Consider the following 25702-nt stretch of genomic DNA (forward strand, 5'->3'; position numbering starts at 1 on the left):
ATACTGGTTCTTCCATATCTCTCACTAAGTGGTAAAAAAAATACAAATGTGACACTTTATACTCTAAACCCACCATTTCTTAAGTGGATAGTAACAGCTTTGCATGGTTTCACAAGTACACAGATTAATAGAGACTATACTAACTGCACAAAAGCTGAAGGGCAATGCACTATTAATTGTGAATCTTTTCCAGTTACTTACCTTAGTACAATAAATTTGAGATTATTTGGTCTATTTACACATGAAAGCATGACCCTTGTAATATGAAAAAGTGATAAAAGATGACAGCAGTTTGTACTGAAAACAACTGCTCCCCAGCTAACTGAAGAAAAGGGAGCCCAATGGAAGCAAAATCCAAAAAAATTCTAGGTCAAGATAAATATTTTTGCTTATGTGAGGAAAATGTTCTTCATGAGATGTAAACTTCGCAACTATGTGAGAAGTCATTCGGATGACTGGAGAATAAATGGCTGGCTTCCTTGGTGCCTGACTAGAATCACAAAATATCTTTGATCTAGAAAAATAACTTCTCTGATTATTGCTTAAAAATACATAGCTAGCCATGTGTATTTAAAAACATCATGTAAGAATTGTTTTTGAGATTTTGTGTTTACATATATGTGTGTGTGTATCCGTACGCATACATACATACATTCTGCCAGCACAATCGGCGGCAGCCGAGCACTCCAGCATGGCACGTGGGGGGTTCCCAAACCATGGGAACCTCCATGGAGTGTAGAGACTCACTAGAAGCCTGCCGTTTGTGCCACAGCAGCTATGGGGACCTGGTCAGGGCCAGAAGCAACAGCAGGCAAGAGCTCCCCCCTGCCCCGGCCCCTTGTAAAAGAAGCCTGTAGGGGCCAGGACTGACCGGGAGTGCTGCCAGCAGAGTGGGCAAGCAGGGCCTGGCGTGGCACAGCAGGTGTCATGGCAGGGTGTCCAGGAAGGGCACTGGAGCTGGCTTGAGCAGGGAGCAATGGTATCCACCCGGCAGAAAGCCACGGCCTCTAAGCTCTGCACCCACCATGACGGATGCAGCCACCCAGACAGAGCTGCGGTGGGAACGCGCAGCCACCCAGGTGCCGGGCTGTGCTCCTGTGGGAGATGTGCCCGGGGAGGGGAACTACTCCGATTAGTGACAGAGCTCCAGGGGAGGCGAGTAGGCTGAGGAGTGTTGGAAGAGTGCGAGAGAGAGGCAGGCTACTGGAACGGCACCCTACCTTCCCTGGGACAGGCCGGTCAGCAGACAGGATGCATTATGGAGCATTCCCTATCCTCTCTCCAACCGGCAGAACACGGTGACTTAAGGAACTGGGGGCCATGGTGACAAGTTCCTGCCTGGAATTCTGTGACCACCCCACCTGCCCAGGTGCCCTTGCGTAATAGGTATGAGGCTCTGCAAGTGGAACCGAACAGCGACGAGGATGATGGTTTATCTAGCATGAAGGTGTTGCTGAGGTTAAGTCATCCTATGCCTTGCATCAGAACTGCTTCCATAAAGAAAAAAAGGTGTCTCGTTGTCATAGGAGGCTCCCTTGTGAAGGAGACGGAAAGCTCAGTGTGCCAGCCAGACCCACTTATTAGGGAAGTGTGCTGCCTCCCTGGGACCTGGGTTAAAGATGTGGAGGCAAAGCTTCCTACCATGGTGCAGCCCTCAGGTTGTTATCTGTTACTGATTTTTCAGGTAGGCAGCGATGAAGTTGCAACAAGAGCAATCAAGAGAGACTTCAGAGCCTTGGGACATCTCTTTAAGGGATCAGGAGCACAAGCAGTGTTCTCCCCTATCATTCCAGTTGCAGGGAATGATGAGGAAAGAAACAGGAACACCCAGGAGCTCAATACCTGGCTCCCAGCCAGGTGTCGCCAGCAGAATGTTGGGTTTTTTGCTCATGGGTTGGCCTCTGTGACACCAGGCCTGCTGGCGACAGATGGGGAGTTACACTTGGATCAAAAGGGGGAAAAGGATCTTGGCACAGGAGTTAGCAGGGCTCATTGAAAGAGCTTTATTTTGAAGACATTTGAAGGGGGAAAGGGATAAAAACAGGCTCACTACAGATAAGCCTGGGGGCAGCACACCAATGTTTGAGGGATGGTGTGCTAGCAAGGTCCTTTGGCCTGCTGTCTCAGTGGAGGTAGAGAATGGAGATCCATGTGGCAGCAAAGACACAAGGGTTATTGATGTGTTTGAAACCATGGAAGTGCCTGAGAGGAATCACATAGGAATTGGGGCTTTTCCTGCAAAAAAGGTGGCAGGGTCAACAGCCCAACTGAAGTGCACCCTACACCAATGCACGCAGCATGGACAACAAACAGGAGGAGCTGGAAGCCACTGTGCAGCAGGAAAACTGTGATATTGTTGCTATCTTGGAAACGTGGGGTGACCCGCACAACTGGAGGGCTGCAGTGGATGGCTGTAAACTCTTCAGAAGGGGTAGGCAAGGAAGGAGAGGCGTGGGGTAGCCCTGTACACCAGGGAGTGTTTTGATTGTCTACATCTTAATGATGGTGATGACAGGTTTGAGTGCTTAGGTGTAGGAATCAGGAGGAAAGCCAACAAGGCAGATATCATGGTGGGAGTCTGTTATAGACCACCCAGGCAGGATGAAGAGGCAGATGAAATATTCCATAAGGAACTGGGAGAAGTCTCACAATCATTAGCCCTTGTTCTCATGGAGGGCTTGCACTTACCAGATGTTTGCTGGAAGTAAATACAGTGGAAAGGAAACAGTCCCGGAGGTTCCTGCAGCATTTGGAAGGGAACAGCTGTTGAGTGGGCCAGCTAGGGAGGGCTCCCTGCAGGACCTGTTTGCGATCTGAGAAGGACTTGTGGGTGATGTGATGGTTGGAGGCCGTCTTGGGCACAACAATCATGAAATGATAAGAGTTTTCAATTCTTGGAGAAGTAAGGATGGGGGTCAGCAGAACTGCCACCTCAGACTTACAGAGGGACAGTTTTGGCCTGTTTAGGAGCCTGGTTGGCAGAGTCCCCTTGGAGGCCGTCCTGAAAAGCAAAAGAGTCCAGGAAGGCTGGACATTCTCCAAGAAAGAAATCTTCAGGGCACAGGAGCAGGCTGTCCCCATGTGCCAAAAGATGACCTGGTGGGGAAGACCACCGGCCTGGCTGAGCAGAGGGCTTTGGCTGGCAGGGAAAAAAGGAATGTTTATGACCTTTGGAAGAAGAGGCAGGCAACTCTGGAGGACTACAGGGATGTGGTGAGGTTATGCAGGGAGAAAATTAGAAGGGCCAAAGCCCAACTAGAACTTAGTCTGGCTACTGCCACAAAAATGCAATAAAAAATGTTTCTATAAATACATTAGCAACAAAAGGAGGCCTAAGGAGCATCTCTGTCCTTTATTGGATGGGGGGAAACATAGTGACAAAGGGTGAGGAAAAGGCCGAGGTACTTAATGCCTTCTTTGCCTCAGTCTTTAATAGTAAGACCAGTTGTTCTCTGGGTACCCAGCCCCCCGAGGCGGGAGACAGGGCCGGGGAGCAGAATGAACCCCCCATAATCCAAGGGGAAATGGTTAGTGACCTGCTGCACCATTTAGACACGCACAAGTCTATGTGGCTGGGTGGGATTCACTCAAGGGTACTGAGAGAGCTGGCAGAGGAGCTCACTGAGCCATTTTCCATCATTTATCAGCAATCGTGGCTACCTGGGGAGGTCCCAGTTGACTGGCGGTCAGCCAACGTGACGCCCATGTACAAGAAGGTCAGGAAGGAAGATCCAGGTAACTACAGGCCTGTCAGCCTGACCTTTGTGCTGGGGAGGGTTACGGAACAGATCATTTTGAGTGCCATCACACAACATGTACAGGACCACAAGGCAATCACGCCTGGTCAGCATGGGTTTGTGAAAGGCAGGTCCTGCTTGACTGACCTGATCTCCTTCTACGACAAGGTGACCCACTTAGTGGATGAGGGAAAGGCTGTGGATGTTGTCCACCTAGAGTTTAGTAAAGCCTTTGGCACTGGACACTGTTTCCCACAGCATTCTCCTGGAGAAGCTGGCTGCTTGTGGCTTGGATGGGTTTGTTCTTTGCTAGGTGAAAAACTGGCTGGACAGCCGAGCCCAAAGAGTGGTGGGGAATGGAGTTACATCCAGCTGGCAACAAGTCACAAGAGCTGTTCCCCAGGGCTCAGTATTGGGGCCAGTTCTGTTTAATAGCTTTATCGGTTAATTGGATGAGGGGATTGAGTGCATCCTTAGGAATTTTTCAGATGCTGACAAGTTGGGCAGGAATGTTGATCTGCTGGAGGGCAGTAAGGCTCCACAGGGTGGTCGGGGGACAGGCTGGATTGATGGGCTGAGGCCAATTGCATGAGGTTCAACAAGGCTCAGCGCCGGGTCCTGCACATGGGTCACACCAGCCCCACACAGCGCTACAGGCTGGGGCAGAGCGGCTGGGAAGCTGCCTGGTGGGAAAAGGCCCTGGGGGTGTTGGTTGACAGCCGGCTGGGCATGAGCCAGCTGTGTGGCCAGGTGGCCAAGAGGGCCAGCAGCATCCTGGCCTGTATTAGAAATAGCGTGGCCAGCAGGGCCAGGGCAGTGATTGCCCCCTGTGCTCAGCACTGGTGAGGCCACACCTTGAATGCTGGGTTCTGTTTTGGGCCCCTCGCCACAAGAAATACACTGAGGTGCTGGAGCATGTCCAGAGACGGGCAACGGGGCTGGGGAAGGGTCTGGAGCACAAGTCTGATGGGGAGCAGCTGAGGGAACTGAAGCTGTTCAGACTGGAGAAAAGGAGGCTGAGGGGGCACCTTATTGCTTTCTGCAGCTCCATGACAGGGGTCTGTAGACAGGTGGGGGGGTTGATCTCTTCTCCCACTTAACAAGCGATAATACAAGATTTATCTGCCTCAAGCGGCTCCAAGGGAGGTTTACATTGGATATTAGGAAAAATTTTTTCAACAAAAGGGTTGTCAAGCATTGGAATAGGCTACCCAGGGACATGGTTTAGTCACCATGCCGGGACGTATTTAAAAGACACAGACGTGGCACTGAGGGACATGGTTTCCTGATGGACTTGCCAGTCCTGGGTTAACGGTTGGACTCTATGACCTTAAAGGTCTTTTCCAACCTAAATGATTCTATGATTCTATAATACAAAGTATTTCATAATTTTACCAACACTTCGTACACCATCAGATCATTGTATTGTTTCAGCAGTTGTTCCCATAAACTGATGTAGATTTCAGAATGTTTCCCGTGTTTACTTTATTCAAAACACGGTGTGACTTTATACCTCTTTCTGAAAAGATGTTTTGATGGTTTCATCTATTTTCTGTTTATTTGAAAGTAAGTTATTTTGTATTCCAGCCATCTATTCATTAGTGTTTGACTTCTAAATTCATGTTTATTCCTTCTGTGAAATTAATATAGGAACAAATGCTAGGAGTCTGAAAAGATGTACTATTTTTAATACTTTAATACCTTTTCTCTCTTAACTGTTGTGTGCCATTTGAACTTTTGAAATCTGTGAAGTGATAATGTTTTTCAACTCTTTCGAGAAGTCTGGATTTACACCAGTAGTATGAAATCTAAAATATATCCACATAACCACATTTAAGGAGTTTTTAATCCTAGTAAACGCTATTTCTGTAGAGAAGGATTCTTCATTCTATTGGCAATAGGAAGTATAAATTTTAATTCAAGTCTGAAGTTTTATTTTTGTGACAACTGTGCAAAACTATTTGAGTACACTTCCTCCACTTTTTTTTTTCCTGTAAGCCAAGTCTGAACTGTTTGTCACTTGCGGCAGAGCTGGAGGCTGTGTTAGGGCTGTGTAAAGCTGTAGTGCAGTACAAACAGCAGGACACACGGTGGTGGTAGGACAGAGCCTCTGCCACGATGGCTGTTCCCACTTGGAGACATTTTGCAAGTGTGTAACTCCTTTTCGAGAGGTTTGGACAAGAGAAAAATACTATACGGACATACTGTGTGTGTGTTTGATATGCTCTAAAAAATAACTGTTAACACTGGATCTTGAATTTTCCTTTCCCCCTTGCCGCTGCTAGATATACTCTGAGATACAGTTTATACAACAACCTTTGATCCATATGTATTATAAGTGAACTAAAGAATTTATAACTTGCAGAAGTCTAGGGGATCGTCAGTCAAAACTTAGCATGAGAAAAGTTTCTGGTTTTTATTTTTGGTGACAGAAACATTTCAATGCATCGTTTAATTTAGCTTGTTTTCTTAAGCTCAAGGAAGAGATTAAAATGAGAAAGGATGCAAATTGGGGAACAGCCATTAATTTGCACTAACATTTGACTTCTTGTCAGTTAATGGTTTTGTGAACTCGGAAGTAAATTGAAAGGAACAATTGCAAAATATGTAATTTGATTTACAAATGTAAGTAATTAATGGAAAGCCAGGGCCGAAATACCTGCTGGGCTTGTGGTCGAGAGATTCTCCTGTGCAGCAAAAGGCTTTCCAGGCTTGAATCTAGAAGAGAATAGATTGAATCATTAAATCATTTTGGACAATTTTATTAATCTTTTCTTTGGGGTTTAGAAGAAAGAGGGAGATAACCCACTGAAAACATCTTGCAAACATGCACATGCTTATGGCATAGTTTACTTTTTTCAGTGTTTACTATTTCACTCAAGGAATTTTAACAAAGATTGTTCTTCACTGATTAAAATATTTTTATGATATGTGGCAATTTGGGAAGAAACGCAGACTTTGGTAATTTTCAGTCTACCTATAGAGACTGGTAATAAATATTTTTAAAGAGGCAGCTCTAGTTCTGTGTGCAGGTTAGGGTTATGCTAATTAACAACATGAAGATTTTATCTAAAATACTGTTCCAAATAGGTTAGCACGCTGGTTCTGTAGTGCGCAAAATATGTGATGGTAGACTTGAAATTTCAAGTATAAATAAACTTCGCTTTTAAAATTTTTTATCTATTTTCTGGATTTATCCAGAGCTTGTGTTGGCAAAGCTCTCTTTCATGCAAAACTTATTGGAGGTCATGACTGCAGCGAAGTGTTACTTGTTGGTTAAATTTATAAAAGAAAAAGCAAACCAACAACAACAAAAAAAGACCTGGCAACAAAACCCTTAGAGCTGTTCTAACGTAATGTAGAATTAATTCAGAGAAGTGTTACAAGTAGTTTCCTTTGGTCGTAATGGCAGCTGACTTGAGCAGTTGTCCCTCTCACAGCATGTTTGCGCCCTGCACTGCCTGCTTCCTTGAGCTTCTTATTAAAGACTTTTTTGATGGTGAATGGTGAAGTTGATTAGGGAAAACTCTTGTCTTTGCTCAGGATTATTTTGTCTTTTAATCTGTATCTGTTCCCATATCCTGTAAAACATGCATTGAGTTCAATGATACTTGTGCCCACGTTGGTGCAGGGGGAAATAAAGTGTTTAAGGGTAGGGGTGGGTGACTGCCTAAGTTCTTACAAGCAGTGCTACCGTTAAATATCTAATCCCAGCTTGTTCTTAGAATGCATACTCTGATGTATTTAATTCGCAGGAATAAAAGGGAAAGTAATGATATGAAAACATACTAAGCTTACAATCCGATTTTTCAAAATGCAGAGAAAATTTGTAGGTAGATTTCTATTCCCCACCTCACCCCAGTTTATTAATAGAATTCATAGGGGATGCTCTGGAGGGGCAGGGGGAAATCCCCACATAATTGAACATCTAGAAAGCTATTTCATTCTGATACAAATTAATAGTAATTTTAATCCCACATGCTAAATATCACTTAATTTTAAGATGTCATGCCTTCTTTTTTTTTTTAAACAATGCCTAAAATTAGAAAGCCTGGAGTGATTAATCATGTGGGTTTTTTTTAAACATAAGTACACATGTCATTCTATTGTAAAGTTGCTTATATTCCCACAGCTAAGATGGTTCAAAATGTGGTGAACGTGTCGTTTAATCTAAACAGTGTTTTGGCATGGCTTGTCTTTTTATTTTAGTCTTTTGCTGCACTTTGCTGTGGGTCTGACTGTGAATTTTTCAGTGCTGCTTTGACGTTTATGCACATGTATTTGTAAGAAGGTTGTTTGTTATTTTGCAGGCCCACCTTCAACCCTCCCTCTAAGCACTCAAACCTCTAGTGGCAGCTCCACTCTTTCCAAGAAGAGACCACCTCCCCCACCCCCAGGACACAAAAGAACCCTCTCTGACCCACCAAGCCCACTACCTCATGGACCCCAGAATAAGGGCCCAATTCCTTGGGGTGAGTTTCAAAATGCAAAACAAAAGGGCAGGGGAAAACCTTTATGATGGATGATACATGATCTCTGGTTTCTTTTTACCTGATGCTTGCTTTCCAATGATTGCAGCTTGATGTAACGTCAGCTCAGATAAATCAATAGTTCTATCTTCTGTCGCTTTGGCTTCCAGGCTTCTGTATCTGAGTCTCACTTGAGAAAATTGAAAATATTCCTTGCTCCCCTGGGGCCCAAATCAATCTCCTCTGCTGCCTCCCTCCCTCCCTCTACCCTAGCTGCCCAGGCTGCCTTCACCGCAGCCCCCTCATCTGCTGCATCTACTCTGCACCTGCCTCCTCACCCTGCTACTGTTCTGGCCAGCTCATTACTCTAGATGGTCTTGATTTGGGACAGACAGACCTCAGTGCACCTGTGTGGTTCTCCTGACGGCCGGAGGAGCTTGTTTCCTTGGGCTCTGTGCCAGGCATCTCCTGTAGCTAGTTGCGGGTGTGTTGTCCTAATATGTTCTTGGATTTTGTGATGTTGTCTGTACCTACACAAAGACTGATAGGCTTGCATCCTTCTACCTGCAGAAGTTCTACAGAAACAGCACTTCTTTTCTCTTTCTTTTTTTTTTTCTTTTTTCTTTTTCTTTAAACAGGATACCTTTCTGACAGAAGCTTTTTTAGCAACTATTTTCCAGACTACTCAAATTCTTCCTCTTTTCAATAAACATTGTTCTATGCAGTCAGCTTCTCCCGGTACCTATAAATCTCAGCCCCATGTGATTTTCTATAATTTTAGTCTTGGTGGCAGGATTTCCATAAATCTGTAAACTTGTGAACTGGAATCCAGTGCTTACACAGTGGGGTCATCCATACGCTACTTATATGTTAGGAGTGTCCTTTCTCTCTTCTAACATAAACACAAAATTACTAGCCTGAAGAAAAATTGCCGGCTTAAAAGCACTGGGGTGGGGTTTCCAGCAAATTGAATTCAATGTGGTAAATCCTTCAGTACTCATGTAGAATATGTGATTTAAATCTATGATTTAATACGATGAGAAGTACAGAGTCCAATGAAAAGCAAAGTCTTTTTCTCAAGGAATACAAATAATGGCAGTCTTTTCAGTTCTCTGCTTTTCAGATGTCTGGGATATGGAAAAAGTTTCCTGTGTTCTGGAGACTTAACGGCCCTGTACTATTTCAGAGGTAGTAAAGACAGTTTTAAGAGTTTGGACTTTAAAAATTGAAAAAAGCCCAAATATTTAAGTCCTAACCAGCACCTAAAATACCATATACTAGTATACTATACAATGTAAAGTAGTAGAATGGAAAGCGTGGTAGGAGCAGATTCTAAGCTAGTGCAGACTTTTCTTTTAAAACATAGATAGATAAAGGAAAAGGAAAACATGGGAAAGGTGCAGGTGCGGAGTTGAAGATGTGCTACCTTATAGCAGTAGAACACCTTTCCAAAGCAGGGCCAGAGAAGAACGTTGCTTATTCTGTCTCTTTTCTGCTGTACCGTGCAGTCAAAACTTCAGTGGGTGGAAGAGGGGCCTCTTCTCCCCTTTTTCCCTAGCTGAGATCTGTACAAAAACTTACTTCAAAGTCCATTTGGATTTTAAAAGAGGGAGTTTCTTCTGTTTGCCTTTGTGTTTTTAAGAATATTGTCAGATGTTCACTGTTTTGCCTTTCTGAATCTTTTTTTTCTGTGTTGTTATATTTCTTGTTCTGTTGAATTTTAGCATTTGTTTTCTAATCTGTGCGTTAATTGAAGTTTCAAGCAAAGCAACCCTTAGCTTATGTCTAAGCAAATAAAGTTACTATTCAAAGATGTTCTAGAAAAGCTGTTTAGATTATTTTGGATTTCCATAGCAACCATGATGTGTTTTTCCTTGCTTTATCCACAGGATCTACATGTGAAGGGTTTGCTGTTTCTCTTACCTTTATATTTCCCACACACACACTTTTAAATATAAACATACTTCTAGCAAGGCTCAGCATAAGCCTTTTCTGCTGTTTCATTTAGACTTCAATGCACTAAGCATGGTATCTAGGCAGATATGTCATTCTTTTGCATGGGAAGTATTTTGCGTTCTTGGATCATTAAATGTCACTTCGCATCTGTTTCAGTGACAACATTTACGAATGGTTGTGGAAATTGTTTCTAAGATTGTTTAGACATGCTGTAATAGAAGACAGAAGCGGGGGAATGGTAATGGTAGTAACACAAAGTAGTTAGTGTACTTGTACCTTGGGAGTGGTGATGGCTAATGAAAGAGAAGCCTTTTGCTGCAGGAGCGGAAGCACTTGGGTTTGGATTTTGCTGCCTTTTGACAGAACTGAGTATACCCAGGATCTTCACCAGCAGTTAACATTCAGGTTATGGTAACATACTGACTTAGTCATTAAATCAGCAGAGGCTGTTCTTCATGTAGGATAAAATAACAATCCTTAGCAATGTGATGTTTTGTGAATAAAATTAAATTCGTGGTGGACCTAAAAAGATGTGTCACATAAGGCAAAATGTAAACATCTGTGATAAATTTATTTGATACTGGCCTGCAGTATCTCCTTCTATTCAGAGAAAATTGAAACACTATATTCCAAACAAATGCCCTACAGCAGTAACTCAGCAATGTTATTTAATCTTTGTTTGCCAGCAGATGTGAGCTACCAGTGGGTTGTTTTAAAATGTGTTATACAAAAGGTCAAGCTGGATTATTATGGTCCCTGCTGCTTTTTCGGTTACAAATTAATAATGAATGATCTTTAAAATCCTTAGACATGGTGTATAGAGGTTACTTGGAAGAATGTGTACTTCACTTTAAGTTGCCTCCTCTTCTGATTATATTTCAGCTACCCTAATGATATTATTTTTTTTAATTGTGCTTTTTTTTCACCTCAGGTAATGATTTGGGCCCACCTTCAACTAAGGCTGCAAACAAGTTTGAGGGGATGTCTCAGCAGTCAAGGTAAAATCTCTGAATATGAAGGCAAAGATGCAAATGTATCTAAACAGAACTAATTTGTAAACTAGAGAAAAATTGCCTTTCATATGAAGTAAAATCCTAGCTATGTTTCTTCATTAGTTTTATGCATGCCTTACTACCATACAAATACTTTGGCTTCATTGAGCCTCCTACGCTTTGTTCATAGCTGTCCATACACAATTCATCCTTTGAGTAGGATGGACAGAACAACTTGTACCAGAATCTATCTACCGCTCCTACAGAAGTGCTCTCTGAGCTGCGGAATGTTGCCTCAGACTACAGTCCAGCAGGACAAAAGTTTTATTTTCATGTCTCCTGGCATTTTATTTTATCTGCTTCAGCGTCAGGTCTTGTGCCTGTAGCTGCAGAACCGTCACTCTGAGTACGGGCTGGCATCAAAGACAGCTCTGTAAGGGAGAGAATTCTTCTCGGTCTTCCAGCTTAACTGTTTTCCAGTCTGTCGAGCTTACATGCTGACACACAGTCATATCACAAACTGCTGTTAGCTCGTAGTTCATCAGGTCAATACATTACAAGTCACTTTTTCAATAGCTGAAGTAGTAAGGATAGCCATACCTCCATGTCACTGAGTGTTTCACTGAGCGTTACTCCTTCATCTGCGTTGTGATTCCAAGGTCCCGAGGTTCAAAATATGGTAATTCTAATGAACATGTGCCTCAGGCGACGTAACAAGAGGCCTTGCATGTCCACCGGTGTGTGTGATGTGGCCATGGCTGGCGATGGAAGTGTAACATCACACCAATCACAGTAGAAGGTGTGTAGGCAGTTTCTGGACACTCCTCAGTCTGTGATCAGGACAGGCAGTGGAAGTGGTGCTGGTATCACAGCTGACTCACCATGTTTGCTGAATCCATCCAGGAGGCACTGGGTATTCAGGGAAAGGGTGGTGATGTTCTACAGCACAAAGAGCTGGTCCTGTAGTTGCTGCTTGTAAGGCAAGGGTAAAAGTGTGGCATTCTTGCTTCATGGCATGAGGTAAAGGTTGAGGTAATTATTTATTGAATTAGGATTGAGCTTGGCTGTTCTTTCATTTTTCTGTCATGATATTTTTTGACTATTTATAAAAAAGGTAGGAAATTAAAAGTCTTTCGTCATACTAATTTTGAAATGTTAGCTTCAGAGGCAAATAATACCAGATCAAGGCTGTTGATGTGGAACTCGCTCTGCTCACTTGAATATACTCTAGCCATTTCCTCACTCATTTTATTTTGAGTAATCATTTTGATGTGATAACTGATATTTGATTATTTATTGCTTGATTTTTATGCCTTAAATCAGTTGGCTTTCTTCTTTTCTGCCCCAATCCTTTTCTAGAAAAGCAACTTGTGTGTGTTTTTGGTGGAAAAAGTTTGATAGTTTTTTGTTGAAACTTGTAATGTTTTGTCCTCACATGCCATGTTTGCAAATTTGAGCCAGCCTGGTGGTAATTCTGAAAAAAATTGTCTATGACAGAAAGCATAGATAGAAAGTTTTGGCAATATGCAACTATCTCAGATTTTTATGCTGTAATTAAATTACAAGTGTCCTGTTTGTATTCTATGAGTAGCTAACACGGCTGTAACACAGGTTGACAGAGTAAAACATGTTGTTTCCCCAGAGTCATCGATATTTCCTTGGAGTAGCAGGGACTTTGTCTCCTAATGCAGCTGCAGTTTGTATGTCATACAATTATCGTGCTTATGCAGTAGGCTACAAGGCATAAGCTCAGTCCTGGAAAACTTCAAACCAGACATAAAGGACAGACTATGTTTTGGATGCTTCAGTATAATTACTTTGAATTTTCCTTAAAGTTTAGGATATAACCCACTGAGCTGGTCTTTCAGCTTCACTTACTTTCAGAGTACATTTTTGCACATTCCATAGTTCATAGAATAAATCTGCCTTGTAGCATCAAAGCTGTGTGGGATATCTATGTCTTTTTCTCTGAAAAAAGCAGTTCATTCTCTAATAGTGCTTTGAATTTTGGGATTGACTCACAGACAAGATGATTATACAAAAGAAGGAAAATAAATGTGCATTTTATTTTTTTGAAATTGTGGATGTGTCGAGGGGAAAGTGAGAAAGAAAAAGTGTGTTTTGTAACAGTTGTTAGCGCTAATAATTCACATCTGTTGATTTAGCACTGGGACTGCAAAGACTGCACTTGGCCCTAGAGTTCTTCCCAAACTACCTCAAAAAGGTAAGAGTTCTCTTTATTCTCATAATGATATCTTTCAAATATGTGTGAAAGTAGATACTTGCTTTAAATATATGGATCTTCTCAGTAAAAGTTTTATTTCTAAAAGGCCACAAACCATGGAAGTTTAGCAGAACTGAAAGGATTTTGGAAGATCGGGAGGGGTTTTATTAAACTAAAAAACCCAGTCAGATCTATGGAACATAAGGAGGGAAACAAACAAACAAACCAAAATAAAACCAAAAACCCAAAAACTAATTGAAGCTGGAAGAAGCCTCAGGTCTCTGATCCAACCCAGAAGAGATCAGCAGGTCCAATCCACCGCTCAGAGCAGGACCAACTTTGTGACGTGAGAGCAAGTTGCTCAAGGCCATGTCCAGCCGCGTTCTGAGTATCTCCATGGATAATCACTCTGGGCTTCCGTTTCTATCTTTGACCACTCTTGTTGGTAAATTCTTTGTTTTCTTCCTAATACCCCTAAGTCCAGGTTCCTGATACCCTTGAAGCAAGTTGCGTCTATTGCCATGTTTTGGTGATCGGGGTTGTTGTCCTTATAACTACTTTGACAAGAATAGAGTACTGTTACATGCTCGCTTATGTATCAGTGACAGATTTGCTGAGAACATCATCCCAGTGACCGCCTTATGGCTATTTCTTTTTGGAAATGTGGGGTTAGTCTCTCTTCAAACTCCTACAGCAGGTTTTATTTATTTTTCTGAGTTCTTGCAGAAGTTGACTATAAAGTTGAAAGTAGACCCTACCTTGTAGCTCTGTCTGATGCAGACTGGATTAAAGATACGTTGTAACTGAGTGGATGATCACTATAGAGCCTGAAGATCAAGAAATGATGCCTGACCAAACCTCTGAAGCTAGATGACTGAGAGTGCAGATAATTTTAACAGAAAATGCAAATGTGAAATTCCAGCTTTATTGATTATTATGACATGGTATTATCCTTTGAAAGAGACACCAGTGGCGCAGTAAGGTACCACTGTAAAGGAAGTCAACACTTCCTTGATATATTATATAGGTGAAAATTTAAGATGGGCTCAATCAAAGCATTTTGATAAGGGCTACGATCAGTTTTTTCATATCATTTACTTAAGCCTGAAACCAATGTGGATGATCAGTGCTTGTACATCTGCTACTAGGTAAGTCTAGGAGACAAAGCCATGTACAGGTATCAACACAGACCTTTTTTTTTTTTTAAATGGGGCATCTGATAGTAGCTATACAATTTCTTTCATGGAAATTACGCAAAGTTTTCTTTTTTTTTTTTGTTATAAATAACCAATAAATATAGCATGGAAATGTTACTGCAGTAGGTGATATTCAAGGCGACGGTGGTCGCTTTCATAGTAAAATTTTGGCTGGTAGAGTATGATACTAAAACAATGCTGAGTACAATAGGAAATGATTCCTTCTAGTCAAAATATGTTCTTTTCATCATGGGTTGTAACTTTTTTCACTCCTGTACCCCCTTCATCTGTTTTAAATAGGGTGGTTTGGTTTAGGGTTTTGTGGGGTTTTTGTTGCGTTCTTATGGTTTTGTTTTTAAGGCAGATTTCTGTCAAGTTTTCTTTCGGAACTTGGCAGTAGAATCAATACATGACACAGAGAAAAAAGCACTTGAAAAGATATATTCAATTTTCTTCCATAAAAATCTGTGAAATACACATTTTAAAACTTCTCATGTTTACTAAATTGTAAATTTTTATAATACTGTTGGATTAGGTTTAGTTTGAATGTCTATAATACAGGGTTTTATACACTGTATAAACATATATATTCACTCACTCTCTTTGAGACTTTACAGATACTAATCCTGAAACTCGGGGGTTTTTTTAATATGGAGTTCAACTGTATATATGAATAATTGTCATTTCAGAGAATTTTCATTGCAGTTACATGAGTGGGTTGCAAAATATGTCTTATATTTGATATTTTTTATTTTAGGTCCAAAAAGCAATCACTTTACATCATTTTAAGTAGCTAATCTCTATATTTCGTTTTAATTAGTCGATCCATAAATTGACACCTAGTAGCTGTTAGATTAAGCACTTTTGGCCTCCAGGAGGAGCAATGAAATGAGACCTCAGTGAAAGAGGGTTACATAAAGTCGTATTATTTAGCATTTTTCATAGACTAGGAGGACGTATTGGCAGTTCTTGGGGCTCGGTGAACATGTGGTCATTTACACAATTACGGTTTTGATATGTGCCCAAGTCCTTTAATACTAAAATGAGATTGTGAAAAACTATTCTTATGCTTTTGTGTTTTAGTGGCACTAAGAAAAATAGAAACCAGTCATCATCTTTCAATAGATAAATCCCATCAGCACACGGAAATCTTTCAGAAGCCCTCATTGTCCATCGATATACCACAGAAACCACAACCTGGAGACTTGCCCCCAAAGCCTCTGCCTCTGGAATTAACTCAGAAACCTCAAGTGGGAGATTTACCTCCAAAGCCTGGAGAACTACCCCCAAAGCCTCAGCTAGGAGACTTGCCACCAAAACCACAACTTGGAGACTTACCTCCAAAGCCGCAAATGAAGGACCTTCCTCCAAAACCTCAGCTAGGAGAGCTGCTGAGTAAAACTCAAGGTGGAGAAGCATCACCTAAGCCTCAGTCCTCAGAGGCAAATCAAAAATCTCACTCCTTGGATCTTTCTCCAAATGTACAAGCTAGAGACACCGTCCAAAAGCAAGCATCTGAAGAGTCTAATGACATAACACATACCCTGCCAGAAACCCCTGTGCCACTTCCCAGGAAAATAAATATGGTAGGTATTATGCCAGCTAGCTGAAAGTACCCATGGGCAGTTTTGAAGGTACTGCAGAACTATCTGTGCAAAAAAAAAAAAAAAACACCAAAAAAAAAAAAACCAACCAAAAAACCAAACAAACAAACAAAAAAAAACCCAAACAAAAAAAAAAAAAACCCACCAAAAAACCAACAACCCACCCTTGTGCTATGTACACAAAGCAACATAATGTTATGGGCTAGGATGGGGCTCTCCTTGTGCTCCTAAGCAGCTTCAGCAAATGGTGGGCATTTACAAGGCCTCTTGCACGCTGGAACAAATACTAGTAATGTAAAACGATAGCCTTGGGAGCATGACAGCCTGTTTAGATTTATTAGGGAGCTCAGACATTTTTATCTGTGCCAGTTGTAATTCTGAGTTAATTGGTGGTTTTCTCTGTTGTCTTTGCTCACTGCTTTGTATGCCTTAGATTACTAGAATATTTATATATTTGACTTCTGTAATCTTTAAGAAGGGTTGTTAGCACCTGTTGTGAGATAAAAAAATTGAAGTCAACTGTGACAGACTAGTAAATGCTCCTGTCGTGAGTATTTAATGTCAGCGTACTTAAGTGGTTAACAAAGGTTCACATACATATTGCTGAAGTGGCAAAACTGATGTTACTGGATGGTGTGTAGTAGCAGAGTTGGAACTATAACTCGATTCCAAGTCTCCTTGTTCAAACCCCAATTCGTCTTGTTCATCTTGCTAACCAGTGCAGTTTCTGTCCAACGGAGGATTCTTCATGCATATGCATATTGAAATAATTTTGTGAAACTCCAGAGCTCTCTTAAGATTTTCACCATTAAGAATACATCAAAAATGAGATGGTTTTGCTTGTCAGATTGGCTATGCAGGGCACTTATTTAGAAGTAAATAAGACTTCCATTCTTGTAGTGAAAGCAGAGAGTCTCCTTTCTGTTTGTCTGAGGACACTCTTTCTCTGGAGCCATTACTCTGTCCTGGAGTTGCCTGTAAACTCCTACCTGGACAGAGAACGGCAGGGTTGTTGCTTGGGCTTCCTGAGTGTTCTGGAGGTTACATAAAATAGTGGAGGGATCTGGTCAAAAGGTGGCTGCAACTACAGTTTGTTGACTTATGTACTTTTTAATAAAATGTCCAGCATCATATGCCTGCTTAATCTCAGCTATTTCTCACTTTATTTAGAAGGAAAGAAAACAAATAGTGGATTAGTTGTTTGGTTGGGGTTTTGTTTTGTTTTCTTTAAGCTCTCACCCTCCTTTACACAGAAAAATTGAGGGAAAAATCGGTATCCTTCAAATTCAGCCATTTTCACATGTGCAGTAAATTAAATAGTTCCACTGTTTTGCAGTGGTATGATATATATCTGTGATAATTACTTTCCAGTTTTCTACAGACACGTCATGGCATGCACACTTATCTCTTCTTGTTCACTGCAGTCTTTCTTGCTCAAGTAATAATGTGCAAGAATTCCTCTTAAATGTATCTTGCCTCCATTTTCATCCTCTGGCTACATCCTTTCCGCAGAAACTGGTGAAGTGCTGCATCACAGTGCAACAGTAAGACCCCTGAGAGCAGACACTGGTACTTGTGGGTGCTTCACTCTTGGGTGTGGCTATTTAGCCACTAAATAGATGAGCGCAATGTTTTTAATTGGAAGTTTTAGCAAATCAATTGCTCAGAATTCTTAGGTTAAAAATTATTAATGCTGTTAATGTATAAGGACTCAAAAGGGTATTTTTAGAGAAATGAAACTTGCTCCGAGTGCTTCTAAAGTCACACAGAGAGCTTGAGTGTTCTTTTGTGTGTGTGTGTGTGTGAGTGTTTTCTATAAAGGAGACAAAATACTTTTTAAACAAAAAAAGTGTTGAACATAAATAAGAGTACGGAGGGATTATTCATGACCACAGCAGCTGATTATTAGTCAGTCTTAAGCATAAAAGTCTCTTCTTAATATGTAGTAATATTGGATACAAGGAGTTGGGGGCGGCGCGGCAGAGGGTATTTGTTATATAGTTACAAATTACATTTCTGGAATTGCTTCTATTTCTTTACACACCAGTGCCCCAAACTGTGTTCTGGAAAATATATGCTCTCTTTAGAGGTATCCTTCTTTAAACTTTCCCAAGATTAAATACACCTCAGTCCTGAATTCGGCTTTTTACCACTCTCTGAAGTGAAAGGAATAGAATATGAAAATGTCATCAGTGGTACGAATCTGAAGGAACAGGAGCAATGGCTGTAGTTTTTCATGTGTTCTTACCAGCTGAGTTGCATACAGTTATCTAAGTATAGAGGAATTTAACTTTATTTAGTCTTTATTGAATGAGACAATTTTTATCTGGCAGAAGTAGTTTGCTTCCTTCATGACTGGAGAATTGACTGGAAGTGCTCTTAGTTTGTAAAGGTTCTCTGAGTTGAAAGCGTGAGGCTGTCCCCAAATACCCATTCATATTGAATTCCAGTCCCCAGTGATAGCTGAGATTCTTGCTCAAATTAGATAAATTTGTTTAAAAAGAGAAAGCATTATTTGAAGTAACTTCTTGCTGCAGCAAACCCTTGCAGCAAAAAAAAACCCCTTTGATCTCATATGAACTTCACTTCAGGTATTTCTGTTCATTTGCCTTGAGTATAGGGGATTTTTAGACTTCAGTTGTTAACTGCTTTGTCCCTTAGATGCATCTGTAATTGTTATTTTTATGTACCATGCGTTTAGTATCAGTGCTCTTTGCTGTGTCTGTTCAGTTGTTGATCTGCAGGGAATTTTTTTTTTTGCCAAAACATGGAGGAGTTTCAAGTGGGTAGGGTAATAGCAAAGAGAAGGCTCCCTAGGAAATTTCCTCTGTGAAGTTACTTTTGGCTCAAATTCCTCTCAGCCTGCTGACTTTTCCTTCATGGCCCTTCTGCTTCTCATCTCCTTGTGCCTTTCTTGGTTTTTTGCATTCTTGCTACCGACTGCTTCTGTTCAAAGAAGGACCTGTAGTTTTGGAAGAAGTGTGTGTATGAAAATACAGGAATATAAAGTTAGCAGGAGTGTTTTGCTGTGAATATTGCTTCCTTACCCTCTTTGGAAATAATTTAAAGCATTTTCCTTGCCGTAAGAAACATATGTTTGGGGAGGAGTCCACGGCTCAGGCTTTTTCATATGAATTAGCAGTATGCAGCAAGGTATGACCTAGAAAATATTTGGACTCAGAACAGTAGAGGATATCTGTTGTGAATTATCATCACAAAATAGTACTGAAAATAGCCATCTGAAATTAAGATTCTTCTAGTAAGAAATTGCTAACATTTTGGATGAAAAAAATCACACAAAAAATAATTTCAAGTCCTGTAAGGAGATCTGAAATCAAAGGATTTCCACTAGATCCAAAACCAAAACTGTAAGGAATACTGGGATTTCAAAGCAGCATTTTCCTCAGCCCTTACCTCTCTTGTAACATTCAGAGGAGACTGGCTTTCATTTTCTGTTCATGGTGGCTTTTTAAATGAAGCGTGTATTAAAGGAGAAAGAGGGTGTTTGTGGACTGGAACAATGTAAAGCTGCTTCCACTGGTAAAGGAAGTTTAAACAACATAGGTAACCTAAGCTGTGCGCTACACGTTAAAGTCCCTTGGGAGTTCTGAATCTTGGGAAAAAGAAAACCTACATCTGTGTAAGCATTTTTTTTTTCTTAATATCCTTGAAGGAGATTTTTGATTTTATGCCCCTGACTGTAGGGAAAGCAATTTGATAGTCTTCACCTTCTTGTAAAATAAAACGTAACTAAAAGGCAAAATGAGTATCAGATCTGTTTTCACTGTTCCTCATGTCCCTCATCTAAAACTTCATTCTGTTTTTAGGGGAAAAACAAAGTTAGGCGAGTGAAGACCATTTATGACTGTCAGGCAGATAATGATGATGAGCTCACGTTTGTTGAAGGAGAAGTAATTATTGTAACTGGTGAAGAGGACCAAGAGTGGTGGGTATGTATCTTTTCCTTTTAAAGGAAAGCCTCTTATTCCAAATTGGGGTGGTGGGGGGGGGTGGTGGTGGTTACTTGGTTTCTGGGTGGTGGGTTTTTATTTTTTTCGTTTTGGGGAAGGATTTTGTTTTGTGGAGGGTTTTGCCTGAGCTAACATCCAGCTCTTAAACCCGTGTTAGAGAAGACCCCCTTTCTCTGGTAGGTAGGTGGGGTCTGGCTCTTCCTTAGAGTCTGCCAGAAACCTTCCTGACTAGTTTGGCTTTATTAATGGCTCATAACAACATGTATTTACATGGTCACTCTTTGTACTGCACACTAACCTTTCATTAAATGAAGAAGTGGTGAGTGGTGATTTTTTACTCCGTTTAGCATGCTTACACCCTTCATGAAAAATGAGAGATGTAATTATCTTTAGTTCACCAGAAATGTGAAGTTATACCTACAGGGTTGCTGGAAATCTGAAAAACTTTCTATTGGGGCTGTAAGCTGATGGCTTTCCTCTTTATATGAGAGGTAGTTAACACTGTCTTTACCTTCTTCCGTCCATGCCATGGTTTGTAGCATACTCCCCCCCCACCACCCACCTGGACTGCGTATTGTCTTTAGTTCTTGAGTCCTAACACCAGGTTTTTCCCAACCCCGCTTGAAGGCTCCAGCCATCCGTTGACACACTACTTCTTGCCTCCAAAGCCCTGCTGCATCATACTTCCCTTCCTAAGAATTTTTACTGGGGAAAATGAGACAGGTTTCATTTTGATTAAAACAAATTCTTATCACAATGCTGCCTATGATTTCCTAATCCAAGCGCAGGGCAACCTTTGCTGTTTTGGTTCTAGCTACATGGTTTCTTCTCACTCCTCATTTAAGTGTGGAAGATTTTCAACTGAAAAGATGGTGTCAAAAGAGCAATGCCCAGTGAAAAGCTGCTGCATTAACTGTATCGTCCAGTCCCTGATCATAGTTGCATTAGTTGCTGAATCTGTTTTGTAAAGTGGCTTTTTAAGATCCTTGGGTACATGCCTAAAAGTTCCATGAAGTGTTCCAGTCTGAGTATTTCTGAGAAGGGAAACGAGGGCTGTTGACTCATGTGCTTCAAAAATTTGGCTCTGCAAGAGGAAATGGCCAGCCCTGTATGCTTCCCCTTCCCATTTTGTTAGCTTGTGGAAGAGGAAGGAGGCACGCTATTATTCTGAAAGTGGTGATCAGCGCTGTAGCAGGATGAGGAGAGCATTATGTGGTCAGACAAGACTGCTACTCCAGTGCTGTCAGTTTGACAGTTGTTTGTAATTATGTGTTTTAAGCATGTAAAGTTCATACAAAAGGTGCCATTATTCCTAATTTTTTTAGGGGTTCCTTGGCCATTTCTTTATAAGTTGTTATTATTATGCAAAACATGTGAGAAGCTGTACGTGAAGGATACCTAATCAGACAATATTATGACTTGTTATAAACAGTGGTATGCACATAAATCATTAGGAGTCATACTAATTCAATGAGAAAATAGCAGGGCTTTTATCACTTTAAGTGAAACGTGGAGATTATCCTAAGTAACTTCACAACTGTAGCAGACGTTTCCCTTGAGTGAGTGAGATGTTTAGGGTTTATTCAGTTAACTAAGATGAATGGTTTTCAGAGATACCTGTCTTGTTGCTGAAAGTTAGTTTGTCAGGCAAAAGAAAATCAGTCTTCTGTTTGGCGAGAATCTTGAAATTCAGTGGTATATGCAGGTTTCCAAATAAGATTGTTTTCTTTAGATTTAGTTGGCTTAATTTGCCTTACTTATGTTTTTGCAGTTTTATTTTGTTCCTTTACACAAATTCAAATGTTACCCAAGGTCTGCTTTAAACCGTCCAAGAACTTGCAAGGGCTCTGTAGGATCCACACGGATCTGCTGCTTTTGAGGGAAGTAAATGCCGTCTACAAACTGTGCATACACACACACACACGTGTAATCTATATGTACGTTTTTCTCCTGTGTTGCAGATTGGCCACATCGAAGGACAGCCAGAGAGGAAAGGGGTCTTTCCAGTGTCCTTTGTGCACATTCTGTCAGACTAGTAAAAACAAACAAAAAATCCTAAACTTGAGCATTGCACATTCTTCATGCAAGACGGGCTTTTTAGCAAAAGCGAACGCTGCTGCCTCCCTGTAATCCTGTGCACAACTGTATATATAGCTGCTGTTACAAATTAAGAATTCATTTAAGTTTCACCTCATGAGGTTGAATTATATGTATTGTAAATATACTGTGTTATTCTGCCTTTGCCAGTATTATGGTAGCCTTGGAACCTGGCACGCCTTATTGGGTTTGTTGAAGCCATCCTCGGCATCTAGCACTTACATCTCTGTCTATGCTGTTAAAAATACGTATGAACTGCCAGCTTTCCAAACATAGATGGTCTCCGTCAACCATGTAACTGTACAGAAATGACTGTTCCTAATAACTTGGTATTCTCAATATACAATTAGCAGAAAGTTAGAATGGGTGAATGGTTTTGGACAATTTAAAAATCAGTCTGCAGTTTATAAGTGTATGCGTTTACAGCTATGAAACCCACTTCGGTATTTATTTAATATAGTGCTCAGTTAAGTGTAATTATGAAGACAAATATTCACTGACTTTACAGATGACAATAATGTTTTATGGCGTGCATACAGCATTTCATGTTTATATTATGTGGACCTATGCCAAACTGTGATTGCAGTTCCCCTGTGATATTACCTCACTATAAAAAGTTAAAAAATTATTTCATTCGAAAACTTATTTTAATGAAAACTAGTCATATTGTTCTTTAGTAGATATACGTAAAATTTGCTGGTTTCTTTCACTGAATCCTTAGTAACCAAGGACTTCTAGAAAATATTAACTGTTGACATTATGCATGCATTTAGACGCTTACTTGAAACCTGCCTTTGTACAAAGTAGTACTGTAGTGATATAGCTACATTTGAGGAAAAGAACATTTTAACTTAATTACTATTCAGATTAATGTGAGCTTGCAACAGTCTTTGTTTATAGTTAAATTGGCTCTTGGAAAAATGATTTTGTGGGGGTTTTTTTCCTCTGTCTTCAACCTTGCTAAAAGTTAGGTACCTAAAATAAAATTCCTTCAGTGGTGATGTAAGGAAAAATTTTTAAATTATTTTTAATTGCTCCAAAAAGTGGAAGTTAAGATGATTTCTCATGCATTTGATCAGGCTGTTAATGACAGAACTCTGATCACAAGCATCAGGCTGGTTTAAGTAGAGTTCACTAAACTGTAACTGTAGTAGTCTTAATTCAAAGCACCAAATAACAGACATACAGTTATAAAACTAATTTCTAAGAAAATCACTGGAAGGCTGCATTTGACCTGAGGTTTCTTGAAAGTTGGTGTATAAAGTTGCATTGCCAGAAAACACTTAAATGTATTACTGGAAACTTTCATTTCCTATGTGACTTTCAACATAATTTTTAAACTTCTGAAACATAATGCAGTTGTGTTTTTCTCATGGTTTGTCTGTAGCAGGTTCCATGACTTTCATATGTAGTTTTGTATTACTTGCTTTAAATGTTATTTTGGCTTCAGTACCTAGTACTGCTGTTTCAAAGCAGATTGTCTTGGCTGCATGGAGAGATTTTTTTTTCATTTCATAAAAGCACATCTCAGCCTTTCTGAGGGCTTTCATTTTTAATTCGGCTTTACAAGACTGTAGTCAGTGAATATTTAATTCTGTTTGTGGTTAATATAGAAACAAATACCAGTCTAAACCCCACATGGAAAAAATGCAAAACATTTATCAACTTTTAATGGTTTTATCATTTATAACAAAAGTTTATTCAAAGCCTGCTGGCATCTAATCTTCAGTATTACCAGCTCCAGTATTTCAGACTTTATTCTGTTTTTTAAGGAATGGATATCAGGTTTAGCGTTTATTTAGCATTCCATTTTATCCATTACTACAATGTTTTAAGTTGCATTAAAGAACAAAACCTATTCACTTCTGTGGTCAATTGTATTTTTAAGTGATCTTGAAATAAGCTGATAAAAGCAAATCATATAAAGAAAACCCTAGGCATGTAAAATTATGTAGAGTCAAATGTCTATTCTTTTCTACACTCTTTAAAATAGTATACATATGCATTTTATAAAATTAAATTAGTTCCCTCGGGAACAATAGTTCTGTTTATTCTGGCTTATTGTGGGTCATAAGAAATCTGAAAGTGTATGATATTGATTGAGTTTAAGTACAGTATTATATTTGAACTCAATGAGCCACTGTCTGCAATTTTGTATATGACATAGTATTTGGAAAGTCTAAATCTTTATGGAAAACTAGCTGATAAAGGGTTGGGGGGGAGGGGCAGGGGAAGGTGCCCCCAGAGGGGGAAGTATGCTTTGCAGATGATGTCTTATTTACTGTTGAACAACAGTTGCTATTTATTTTTTTATTACATAGTACATCAACGTGTACAGAAACCAGATCTGATCATGCCACTAGTTAAAATCTTGACTTCTCATTGAATGTTAAGGTAAAACATCAGTACACTTGTCTATTCACATGTATTTAATGTGACAGTTTTTGAGTACTGTATGTGTTAATTTCTACTTTTTTAATATTTAAAATTGCTTTTAAATAAATGTATTCAGTTGATCCCAGATATCTGAACAAGGCCCTTTTGTCAACTGGAATATCTTTTAGGGAGAAAGTCTGGATTCCAAACAGGTAGAACTAAAACACTTGAAATGTTTTCTCTTGAATATAAAGCACCCCTTATATAATGCAAGTAAATGTGTGTAACTCTTAACAGCTGTTAAATATGGATGCAGTTGCCTTTATCTGGAATACTTTACTTACTAAAGTTAGCATCAAAACACTTATCTTGTCCATGAGTTTCGATTCCTTTCTCTCTGGCTTCAGTAGCCTCTATGCAAAGCCAGCCCGGTGTGTCTTGTTTTCTACAGCTGGCCCTTTGGGTTGGAAAGAACCGCTCTGCACAGCCCTCTGTCCCCTTCGCGGCCTTCCTCTGTCCGTGGGCAGGATTGCCAAACACAACGGCAGCTCTCGGTGCGACTTAAGCAGTACTAACTTCTCCTGGATGCAGTGACTTTATTGCTTAGAATTTCAGTTCTGACCCACCTTGCTGAGGTTATTCTTCCCCCTCCCCGAGTCGGTTCTTGCAAGTTTCTCATTTAAGACCCATTCACTATCAAAACTGCTCCAAAAAGAACAAGTCACTTGAAATTGCTGGAAAGCAATCAGAACATCCTTTAGCCAGAGGAAAAGCTGGAGTGTGAAGTTTATCAGATCTGGTTTGTATCAAAAACAGTAACTGCAACAGCGCAGGGCTCAGGAGACCACTGTGATAAGATAGCTTCTTGAATACTGAATTGCAAACCCATAGCCTGGGTTTGTTGTGGGATATTCTGCCTGGTTAGTTTTGGGCTTTTAAATTTACACGGACTAAACGTTTGGGGTGAGGGGTGTGTGAAATAAGGACATGGGGCAGGGAAAAGAGTCTGGTTGAATATTCTGCTCTTCCTCATTTTCTGCTTTGTCACAGTGTTTCAAGTAACAGCATTCAGGGATCCAT

At 40.4% G+C, this 25702-nt stretch overlaps 1 protein-coding gene across 7 annotated transcripts in view; it reads left to right on the forward strand.

The window, feature by feature from the left end:
- The window catches only part of ASAP1 (ArfGAP with SH3 domain, ankyrin repeat and PH domain 1), a 161887-nt gene extending 136902 nt beyond the window's left edge, over positions 1-24985 (forward strand). For 5 of the 7 annotated variants that reach the window (XM_037378728.1, XM_037378729.1, XM_037378730.1 and 2 more), the window contains 6 exons: positions 8048-8209; positions 11094-11160; positions 13320-13378; positions 15658-16160; positions 20006-20128; positions 22111-24985. In XM_037378728.1, coding sequence (XP_037234625.1) covers positions 8048-8209; positions 11094-11160; positions 13320-13378; positions 15658-16160; positions 20006-20128; positions 22111-22185 — 989 coding nt within the window. In that variant the 3' untranslated portion in view covers positions 22186-24985. The remainder of the gene's footprint in view (positions 1-8047; positions 8210-11093; positions 11161-13319; positions 13379-15657; positions 16161-20005; positions 20129-22110) is intronic. The other 2 variants (XM_037378731.1, XM_037378732.1) reach the window with 1 other exon arrangement.
- Positions 24986-25702: the final 717 nt, after the last annotated feature.

The sequence above is a fragment of the Falco rusticolus genome, chromosome 3 (genome assembly GCF_015220075.1).
Source record: "Falco rusticolus isolate bFalRus1 chromosome 3, bFalRus1.pri, whole genome shotgun sequence".
Classification (NCBI taxonomy): domain Eukaryota; kingdom Metazoa; phylum Chordata; class Aves; order Falconiformes; family Falconidae; genus Falco; species Falco rusticolus.